At 37.7% G+C, this 12,159-nt stretch overlaps 1 protein-coding gene across 6 annotated transcripts in view; it reads right to left on the bottom strand.

Moving 5' to 3' along the window:
• The window catches only part of LOC306895304 (phosphatidylinositol-binding clathrin assembly protein), a 54,103-nt gene extending 46,898 nt beyond the window's left edge, over positions 1 to 7,205 (bottom strand). For 5 of the 6 annotated variants that reach the window (XM_079458472.1, XM_079458470.1, XM_079458467.1 and 2 more), the window contains exon 1: positions 5,909 to 7,176. In XM_079458472.1, coding sequence (XP_079314598.1) covers positions 5,909 to 6,038 — 130 coding nt within the window. In that variant the 5' untranslated portion in view covers positions 6,039 to 7,176. Of the gene's footprint in view, positions 1 to 5,908 lie in introns of all 6 variants that reach the window. The other variant, XM_079458469.1, reaches the window with a different exon arrangement.
• Between the last annotated feature and the right edge of the window lie 4,954 nt (positions 7,206 to 12,159).

The following is a 12,159-nucleotide window of genomic DNA, read 5'->3' as shown; positions in this document are numbered from 1 at the left end:
CTTATCTCTGGAACAGTTTGCCCTTCATGAGATGAATGAGAATGGTTGTTTTGTCTATGCTGCACAGCATTATTTTAGCAGCCCACTTCAAAATCTTCAATCCCGACACACTCCAGACTTGGCCAGCAGTGGGTAAGACTTGTATTTTTTTTACCCCAACCATAAAGGCCGGTGCAGGGCTTGACATTAAGCATTGTCATGTGGTGAATTTGTCATTCACTTATCAGAGTACAAAAATTACTATTATTACTACTAATATAATATAATCAATATAATTGTTTCGGATTTAGATTGGTCAAGTTCGCTTCTAAGCATTTTAACTAATGTCCGCCTGATTTTGTTTATAGGCATTCTCTCAGTGACTGCTATTAAAAAAAGCAAGCAGTAATTATTATAAGTGTCAAAGGCTGTAAATTCACTTTTTTGCATATAGCACTGGTTAGAGAGGTTTAACGTTTGGTAGCACAGGTCAAAACAGTATAGAATTTGCTAGCACAAGTATAAATCGTCTGTTGTAATCATAAAAAAAGATGTGCAGTTCATCTTGAATAGGCAGGTAACTGACAAAAGACATTAATGTTACATCCATTTGTATAAATTAGGGACATAAAAGTTCTGTGTTTTTCCTTTTTTACATTTACATTTAGTCATTTAGCAGACGCTTTTATCCAAAGCGACTTACATAGAGTTCGGGGAGCAATAAGCGATAAGTCATACAAAGAGCATTAGTACAATAGGTGCTAATACAAAGTTACTCGTTTCAACAAAAGCTAGACCACTACGTGTTGAGAGAAGAGGGTTAGTGTACGTTCTTTTCCTTTGACTGTCAAGTATTTGCCGAAGAGGTGTGTTTTAAGTAGTTTTTCGAAGGTTGTGAGAGATGTGGTTGACCGGACCGGACTATACAATAGTGGTATATTTGTCCACATAAATTACTTTAGTATAATATAGTGTCCACATAAATTACTTTAGTATACTATAGTGTCCACATAAATTACTGTAGTATACTATTGTTTTTATTACTATAGTAAACTGAAGTAAAACTCTTTACACTACAGTGTTTTTGAAATTTACTATAGTTAACAGTGTTTATCAATTTACTACAAGGGCACTACAATTTTCAATAGCAAATACACTACACACAAACAAACTTAACACAAACATGCAGCTCTGTCTAATGCACATATTTTTATTATTCGACATAGGTTGCACTGTTATTTTTTTTTTAATTGCTTACCCGGTTGGGCAAGCAAAAGTATCTCTTACTTGCCCATACAAAACACGAACTTGTCCCGGACGAGTCCTGCTGGTGTCCACTACCTTTTTCTTATCTAAGCAACACCTACTGACTGACCAGACAGGCAACCAGCATCCATTTTTGGAATATGGGTAAGATAATGGTCACAGTTAACTTTTTACTCTCCACTGACTGTGATGTACATAGGAACAAAAAAAAAAAAGATGTCATAATCTTTTTGTTGTAATGTCAATTCTAGAAATTCTAAGATGTAGATTGGTAGGATATTCAACTGCCTCTGAAATAACAAAAAATACACAAATATTAAGTTAAAAACATCAACGATCCATTGATCAACTAACTGCCCACTGTAGAAGGTTTTTTTTTTTACCAGAGGACTGATAAAACCCTAAGCACTCTGGCTCTTTGAAAGCGCACAGAAGCTAATGGACTGGATAGGTTGATTTTAGTAAGCTTTCGCAATAACATGCATTAAATAAGGATAACACAAGTTTAGAAAGCTTTGAACACACACTCAAGCAGGAACGTGGACATGTTTGTATACTTTTTGATTCAAGAAATGGTTCATGGATATGCTAACTGAAGATGATATGTCATTGCTTGTTTTGTGTGAATGTGAACACATGAGCTCCATCTCCAGATCTGTTCTGAGAGTTAATTTTTTACAATATAATAGAAAACCGCAGAGATGACATATTTTTGGAAGCGAGTAAGCATTTTAACACTTCCGATTCCATCGTTTTTGGTAAATTGCCTGAAATAGGATCTGTGGTTAGCAAAACCTAAATATGTCACGTCTTCATCTGAACAACTATAACTTGCTTTTGTTTTTTGTTTTTTAAAGCTTTATTGTGCCATAAAAACGGCAGTCGCTAACAAGTTACCAAAAGCCTCGAAACGGGGATGTTAAACATCATCGCGCATTTAAATCTCACTAATGCTGCAACATGGGTACAAATCTCAAAAAAAAAGTGGATGGAGATTCATTTCACGGAGTCATTACTTACCAGGAACACGTTTTTAATAAAGTTTGAAAAACTTGTTGCTAGCTTGATAGTGACGTTGACGTCGAGAGACCGTAGTGTAGTCTGTTTATAGCATGTAAGACTATTACTTCTGTCGATTGTATTTAGGTTTCAAAAGTAACAAATGTTGTGTCAATTAGTAAAGATTTTTTGATATATCATAAACTTTTTTTAATCACAGATATTCTATTTTGCGATCTTCTAAAAGTCGAGGGAACCAGTGCGGTGCTAACTTCTGGCTTGACCAACAAAAATATGTCATCTCTGAAGTTCTTGAATGGAAGATTTTTCAAAAAGCAGAATGCCAGGTCGACGTCAATGTCTGGTGTCTGAGTTCCTGATTTTCTTACAGCATTTAGAGTAAAAACAAGAATAGGAGACTTCGGAGAGATTATAATACATCTATAAATAAATTGGTATATTGTGGTGAACTCTTGTAGTTCAACTGGTTTAGCACTGCAAAGGTCATGGGTTTGATTTCTAAACTTGAAATAATTACTTGATAGCGTGAAATGAACTGTAAGTCACTTTGACTAAAAAAGCCTGGCAATTGCATAAATGAAAATGTATTGCAAATTGTTTTTACTGCTATGGTCTAATTGACAATCCAGTACGGTTAAAACATTTCTGGATAAAAAACCTTCTCTGTTTAATGAAAACAGGAAGTGAGCAACCCTGACCCTTCAGTAATTCGGTTTTGGACGGACAAAAAAGCATATATTATGCAAAACGTTAAACAGAAACAACAAAGCGAGCTCAATTCACTTTAGCTGCTTGACTATATAACAGGTGGCTGCTACAGGAAAAAAATCCAGACTAAACATGAAGCTATATTTTGCAAACATTGGGGAATCAGAAAAACAAACACGACAAACAAATCAGGGTTTATAGTCTTCATGGCTGCAGTAATTTTACAACACAACAGGAATCGACTAAAAATGGCTCTAAACAGTAAATAAAGCCAAGCTATATACCAGCTGGCTTTATAAAGACCTGTCACATTATGTGTGATTTAAATCAAAATTCACATGAAAAACATACAAACTGTCTATTACACTAAACAATCTGTCACAATACACACATCTTCCTACGATTTTTACCTAAGGGTAAATTTACCACCAGGGGATTATAGGATGTCTGGAGATTTTTTTTCTCCACAACAGCACATTTCTCACATCAGGCCACCAAAGCAAATATGTGAGGGGAAACGAGATCACGAAGTGTAGCCACGATAACAGATGTAGACTAGATCAGATTTGTGCCGATAGGTAGCAACCTCTCATTCCATCAAAGAATCACATACACCATGTGTGAATGTCTATCCAAATTTAAACCATCAGTTCCCAACCCAAGTTCACACATACTTCCACACCCTCCTGTTTGTGTTCTCTCTTTCTCTGGATGCTGTGTCGCAGTCTATTCGAGGATTCAACCGATGTGCTGCATTCTGCATTAACTCTGTTTTAGTCAAAAGAATCAATGACTCAACGCGTCGCCAGACTGCCCATATGCCTGTACTGACCTTCAACGCTCCCACACAGTCTCAAAAATGATTGTTAAAATGAGATCGCACATGACAAGTAAAAGACCCTGGACTGTGCTTGCTTACACCACATGATGCATCAGAAAATTTGACAGCAGCCTTCGCAGATTTAGAAAGGAGTGGCTGCTTATTTCCAAGGAGATGTTAATAGATCAACTTCCAGTTGACATGAACTCCTCAACAATGCTGCAATACCAGTAGGGCTGCAACAACGAATCGATAAAATCGATAAAAATCGATTATTAAAAATGTTGGCAACGAATTTCATTATCGATTCGTTGTATCGCGCGACTATAACGCGCGCCACATGTTTGAGTGGCGTGAGCGTGGCGTTTCTGTTGCGTGTCAGCTCTGTGGCGGCTGCGTCGTGTTTTCTGTATCTTTGCACACCAGCACCGTGCCTGACGCGGCGCTGGCGCGCTGCTGCTGCTATAGGTGACATAGAGGGAGGCCGCCGACAGACAAGGGTCTTGTATTCACGACAAGTTTAAACTTTTTTCACATAACCTACACCTTCCAAAATCCGAAAAATGAGTAAGTAGGCTGTCTGTTTATTTAAATAACATTTCCAAATGTTTTGTAGCTTTATTACCTGATGTTGGACCGTCACTCAGATGACACACTAGACTACGTTGTTATTGTAGTGTGTCATATTTTTTTCCATTTTTAATCACATTGTTAAGAGCATAAAAAACAAAAATAATTCAGTCACCAATACATTTTGGGGTTTAATACGAACCACAATTCGTATTAAGATGATTCTCAGATATGTTATTAAAGATGTAACGTAATCAATTGATGCACGAGTTTACTTTATGCAATATGTGTTTAAGATGGACATAAATTAATATTCCCATTCAATGCAATGTATCTTTTCATTGGATATAGCCTAAGCATTTTCTTGGAGGAAGATTTTATGGAAAAAAGTAGTTAATTGGAGTATTCATTTGCAACATTTTAGTAATAATATCTCATACTTAATAGGAATATTAATGTATAATTTATTTCAATATTCACTTGTTGTTTCTCCAAAAATGCATTATAAACATGATTTAAGTCCTGATGTTTTCTACAGTGGACATGTAAACCCCGTAACGTGTAGATGTTGGTTTAATGAAATTCAATTTGAAAATACGTTCAAATAAATGATGATTAGCTTTCAAACATCAAAATGGCATTCATTAATATGTATTCGTGTACAAAATTACATATAAACATCTTTTCCTATTCTATTTTGCCTGGAAACGCTTCCAACACGCTTGCGTGTCTCGTGAAAAATAGGCGTCGATTCAATTCCTAGCATGCACGCGTTTTCCGTGCGGCTCGTCTCACGCAGGCAGTGTGCAAGCTCTAACCTGTTAACATGGGAGCCGATTTAAAAACGGTCACGCCAGGCTTCTGAGACGCTCACGCCACGCATCTAGTGTGTCACAGGACTAAAAAAAGTTGATCGCGCCGCGCAGCATAGCGGAGAAAAAATAAATTAAAAAAGCAGAGCGGAGGTAGAGGAAAGACCCATCAGAGAGACCCGAAAAAATTCCAGAAAAAAACAGCAAACCATGAGAGGCTTCTTGATGGGAAATGCATCATGTAAACCACAGCAAGCTGTAATAATAAAATAAGTAATAATAAAGCTTTTGAAATATGTTTTGCAATGTCAGTTCTATTTTTCAATAAAGGGTTGAAAATGAATGCTTTTAAAAATTTGTATCCGATTCATCGATTAATCGAACAAATAATCGACAGATTAATCGATTATTAAAATAATCGTTAGTTGCAGCTCTAAATACCAGATACAGCACAAGACCAGAATGACGGCTTATACGCTCAACGGAAAGCAGCAAAGCCACTAAACAAATGAACAGCACGTTATAGTCGCATCAGCTTCTTGAACCGCCCGTGTTTAAAGACAGATCAGCATTCCCACCACGAGCATGTCCCGATTCATCACTGGTGTCCAGACAGCTTAAGATATGCAAAGCAAGTGGAATCGCCCGCCAGCGTTGCTGTGAGACTTAGGCTTAGAATTTGGGGAAATGTCAATGTAAACACAACATGCGAAAGCCTTTGTGACATACTTACAATCAAGGTGTTTCTTTTTGGGTCCACTGACTTCGTGCGTCGTGGCCTTGCAGACGGCTTTGCTGATGGCCGACCCCGTCACGCTGTGTTGGGCCGCCGCGATACGATCCGTTATAGACTGTCCTGACATTTTTATTCAGTTGTGATATGTATAATGACCACGACACTTGACCTGGTCTCACTGCCTAAGGCGTGTATACCGTATGATAAAAAATGCACTTGACTAACTTCGATTAACGAACAGGCTCGAGACGAACTGTGGCTCTTATTCAAGTGTAGCAAACAATGTAAAAGTTACCTAACAAAAATATGTTGTCACAACTGGATATGCCGTGACTGGTTTGGGGGAAAACAGAGTTTTTGTTAGCTAATATTACTGACAAAGCATTTGCAACAAGAGCAGATATTGACACCACTATAGCCTGAAAATACAAAACAACTGTTGGAAAATGTCATCGCTATCAGTCAGATCCGCTCAGAGGTTTCAGGCAGAAAATATCACCTGTCAGCCGGCTTGAGCCTCACTAATACAGACCTATGATAAGAAAACAAGCTGGATAAATGAAGGACCAGCTCTGTTCTGTTGCGTTCCTCCCTTTATAAATCTATTATTACACTGGCACTATGATCTAACCAGTCAAGAACTCAGACAGGTTTGCTGGCAAGAAATATGCATAGACGTACAAACCCTGTGAGACTTGGCGAAGAGCTTTTAAACCGCAAATTTCGATGCAACTATACCGGTAACAAAGCGAAACTGTTGGTCTAATCGTGATTCAAATCCTTTTGTTCACTGACGCGAATGGAAAAGAAACTAAACAGAGTTTTTCGCCCAGCCAGCTGAGTAGATCGATTATATCTAAACTTCAATTTCTGCTCCGGCTGCGTTTTAATACAACAAAAAGCAGGTTCGCGGCTACGAATGACCAACTTTAAGTCTACACAGTCTTCAAAAATAGTGGTTCAATTTGTTAAAAAAAAGAAGTCCAGCGCGCATCCCGAAGAGAACGACTGAACGTGTCCAGCTCAAGTTGGACTCCAGCCCGGTGAGCCAGCGCGTCTAACCGGATGCCTGTTTGTCTACCCTTCCGTCCCGCTTAAAGTCTCCGTTTGGTCCGCAAACACGACACGGTCCCGCTCGTGGAGACGCCAAGTTCTTCGGGGCAGATTTAAGGGGGTATGGCCGAAAACCCCTGTCCGTCGCTCTCACTGAAGCTATGATTCGTCCTGTCAGGTCTCTGTTATTCCGGTTTGGTGAAGAATGCGCTGGCGGAGCCGTTCAGGACAAAATGGCTTCGCTGTGATCAGGTGAACGAAGAGCTGGATTGTGATTGGATGCGAGAGAGTGGCGTTCTCCAGTGAGGCCGTTCGTGGGAAATAGCATTGCCACTCCACACGAATCGCCCTCCGAGATTCCCACTGGTCTCTAGCTTCTGTATCACCTAAATGATAGTATTCCCTGGTATTTCAAGACAATTCTAATATAAAAAATATACCTGATCACAATCATATTTCTATTTAGATTCTTAAACATTTTATTTTGAAATGGGAATTACTAACATTTATTTATTTAATTATATGGTTTACCGTTTATTAATTCCCACTTGCCAGCAAAAAGTCACTTACGCAGTTCTATCATTTAGACGCTGTTACTTTGCACACCGCATTGCTGTCATTTAAAAAAACTTATCTATTAAAATGAGTTTGGGTCTGATCGTTTGTACCTTCCACCTTGGCGATACATGTGAATGTTTCGTTTGTTTTTTAAGTTGGGGTTTTAAACGATATGCGGCATCTACATCACTTCAGCTCCGGCTTCAGACTTTTCACTCTCCTCGAATGGCACGGATCGCACATGAAGATGTTCACTGTGACATCTGTCAAATGTAGCAGAGTACGATCGTGTGAATCGCATGATTATATTTTCAACAGCGTTGTCGTTTTCTTTTGTGCCCGCTTAATCGCGTGTGGTTTTAATTTACTAGCCTATTATAAGAGGCGTCGTGCCCATTCAGAGGTGGCACGTGCCCCCTCAGATCTTTGAATACCCTAATGACGAGTTGGACATCTAGTTGCTCGGTTCTATGGGAAGAAACCGTTTCCGTTATGACTTGCACTCATGTCCTCTTTTGGAGATGTTTGCCGTTTTGATCACATACAGGAGCTTAACGTTTATCAATCCGTCGACAGAAGCAACAGCGCTGGCTAATGATGTAATCAGCTTCTGCTCGCAGTCGGGACCTCACGGAAACACCTGCGTTCCCGAAACAAGACTTGCAGAACGGTTCTATGCGCCGTCGTTTAGGCAAAGCATTCGTACGACTTTCGTTTAGACCCCGGCCCAAACGGGAGTGAGAGAACTGGACACATGAACCGGGTTTTTGATTTAAAAGTGGCAATTGGCAAACAGGTAGCATCGTTTAAAGTGAATAACTTTCATGTCACAGTTCAATGTCAGGGTGCAACGACTGACAATACTCTTAAAGAAAATATATTTTCCTCTGAATAAAACATAAATAATATTTTAAATAATTTAATATAGATTTGGAAATATATAGAGTGATATAGTTAAAATAATATATGCAATATTTTAAAGAATACATAATTAGAATTGACACTTGTAAATATTAAGATGCACTTAAATTATGTGATTATGTAATTTATTGCATTATATATTTTCGTTTCAATGAAAGGAATTTCGTGATTGAAAATAAATCTGTATTATAGGCAGTTTAACAAAGGGTAACCATTTTTCTTTTGTGCTTTATGTTCATTTGTATGCAAACAATGACACTTTAACTACTATAGCACACAATTGTATACAAGATATACAAACCACACCAGACTGATGCATTTACCTTAAAAATGTACTTTATTTTTGCTGGGAAAAAGATTCATGCATCAATCAGATAGTGTTTTAAATGAAATTCTCGCAAGGATTTGTGCAATGTTTTGAATACGCTGAAGAGATATTCCCTATAGTATTGCTTTAAAGGTATGTATTACGTATAGGACATGTATGTTCTGTGTGTTGTGCACACTGTGCCCCCTTTAAAATAAATGGGTGCATGACGCCCCTGCTTATGATCTGATGAATATTCTAAAACATTCATTATAATTATACAAATATTAAGTCACTCAAATGCCAGGTGTCCGAAAACAGATCAACAGACAAGAAATTAACTCATTCGTACATCGAATATAGACAAAAAAGCTAGCCATTCAAAACTGTTTACCCCTAATAGGCCTACTGCTACATTGATAATGACCAATATACAAATTAAACATTTTGAGGTAACATGTGGCCTTCTTCAGCGAAATAAACTCAGACTGTCTCAAGAGGTTGAGATAAGCAAGAGGAAATGTGTTTCTATAGGGGAAGTACAGCACACCTCTCTTTATGAGGAAGTGGTTTAAAGAGCAAAACCACAATCTTGACATCATTTGGGAGGGGCATGAGAATATGTCTCATGCTAGGATTCGGCAACCTTTTATTTTCAATAAAAATAAAGTGTGAGTGAAGCTCACGTAAGATATTGTAACTTTGATGTAAAACTATAATTACAATGTTTTTTGAAAGAGCTAGAAATCACAGTGAGAAGTCATGCTTAACAAAGATAAACATTAATTTTGACCATCACTATGCGCCAATAAAAAGAATGTATCACCGAATTGTTGTAAACATTCAAACGATTATTCAAAATGATATTACATAAGCAAGAATATGAAAGTGTTTATTAAGACACAATAATTATTTACAAAAGTGTTTCCATAACATCTTATTCAGCAGAAATAGTTGAATATGTAATAGGGTGTGCGCCTTATTTAGCGGAAATGCTTGAGTGATCTGAGCAGCTTATGTGACAGCCCCATCTAGAGGCATGCGGATGCAACTATTACCATAGCAACTAGTTCCAACGGTAACCCTTGGCAACAGTTGCTTGAACTGAATCATCTCTACTCCTGAGAGCATGCCACTTAAATAAACAAGAAATATTGACATGATAATGGTGTTATGCCAATTCTTCAGATAAATTATAGGCTATACTATGTAAAATACATTTGTTAAATGTGCACCAAGTAAATAGAACATTTGGGTAAATGTTTGTACAATTTTTTTTTCATTTTGCAGAATTCATATCTTGTATTTTGTGAAAATGTAACTTATTTTATTACATTCAAATGTCGCCTGTTTGTACTATTACTAATTGTGTTATTCCACAGTAAGTGTTTATTTTGATCGACAGTCCATTCAGAGTCTTTTAAATTTTTCTCAAAAAATCTCTCCCTCAGTAAATACTGGGCCCCAGTCCTTTTCTTCAGCTTTCTCCAGCTTGTCAAATCCCTGAATCTGTGGAGAATAACTAAATATTGAGCGCCAATAAGCATTTTTTTATAACTATATGCTTTTCGACATATTAAGTCTTTAACTCATCCCAAACTGAACAGTCCGTGCATGTAGGCAACTTCAATAGCAACTGCTAAAATATACATAAACAGAATATACAGTATAACAAACAGAACAATTAACTGCTGATAGACAATGCCACTCAAAGACAAGTGTTTAAGCGCATAGATAAACCTTCATATATTCATATAAACACACACACCTGGTTTCACTTTTAAATACAGACCACTCCTGACATGATGTCGTCCTCAGGTCTAACAACCACAGGCTGACAACAGCCTGTGCAAATGAGCCTGTTTCGCAGCACACAGAGGTAGACACTTCCAGACAGACCCACAGTCAGAGCTAAGAGAATGAGACTCAGGTACGATGGACCTGGTTGGAATGCAAAGTCAGGGAACATGTCACTGTCCAGTACTGCAGGTGGTTCCGATTTCTGGGCTGGGAAATGTAGACCAGACGTTCCTTGTAAGGCAATTACTTCATGCACAGATATACTTTTAAGGTCATCTTTTTTAAAAGGTTTTTATAAGGTCGTCTCATTCATGTATTTTCTGTTTTATATATTTTACCATGCATACTATGATTTTTTCATTATTTTAGTATAAACATATGTATCTAGTATTAACATATGTGTAACCTTATTATAGAAAAAGTAAAAGAACCCAACAGTACCAGACAGTCAAACAGATTAAGACAGCATATGGTATTAACTTATAAAAACGAAATGGAGAGCTATTGGGAATACTCACTGAATGAAAATAAAAATTATAAACACATGAAAAGGAATTATTTTATTTTCCCGAAGACAGTATCTTACCTGAATGAAATGGGAAAATAAAAAGCAGCAGAAAATTTGCCCCCGTCCACTGCATACTGATCCTATTCTGAAACAACAAAACTTACTAAATTACTCGATGAACCACGTTTGACTGTTCTGGGAAAAAAACTTCCCGCCCAGCAAGCAATAGCCGTCATTTCAACGTCTCGGTTAACTATAGACCAGATGTAGTCCGGTTATGTGTAACCCACTTCTAGCCCAAAGAACCTAGAATTTTGTTTAAAGTCGTTTTTGGCTAAATAACTTGTGAGATATATGATATTACATCATGTAAGCAAAATGAACAGCGTTTATAAGGTATTTGGTTTAATTTCTTTGACATGTTCAATATACGCTATTTTGCTCGTCGTCAGAGCAGCTATTTGTAGCCCACACATAGTCCAAACTGAGGCACTATAGGTTTTGTCCAGGCAGCTGATTACCAGGAAGTGCATGGTTCATATCCCTTCATGTTCGCCGTCTCAACATCTACACAAATACAAGTGTTTCTTGACATGGTCTATATGTAGCCACGTTTTAGCACTAAATTGGACGGGCTACGTGTAGTCTGCTTTTAGCCCTTGGGCGAAATGTTTCCCGTCATGTTAGCATTATCAATAAAGCTAAACAATAAGTGTTATTTCGTGACATCTGTAGCCACGATTTATCCCTGAATTGGACAGGCTGTGTATGGGCTAAACGAAGGCAATCTGTGGTCTAATTTCAACGACTTGGCTATAGCCCTATATTGAACCAGCTAGTCTAAAATTGTTTACATGTACAGCGTGTGGGATGCATGACATCATAACAACAAAGTAATTTTGGCCAAGTTTTAATTTGCATTATTTGTACTGTCACACATTACATTTCCCGATTAGAATTTTTTACTTTGTTAAATAAACATGCAATTACATATCCCAACCTGTAGGTAGCATTTTGCCCTAGTACTGAGACATGGCCACTGCCAACGCGAGACTTGGAAGTTGGTAGAGAATTCGGCCAGATCTCGCGATAAACAAAACC

This window comes from Barbatula barbatula (genome assembly GCF_947034865.1).
Source record: "Barbatula barbatula genome assembly, chromosome: 1".
NCBI classification, from domain to species: domain Eukaryota; kingdom Metazoa; phylum Chordata; class Actinopteri; order Cypriniformes; family Nemacheilidae; genus Barbatula; species Barbatula barbatula.
The sequence above is the reverse complement of the archived record's forward strand: the minus strand, read 5'-3'. Positions and strand labels throughout refer to the sequence as shown.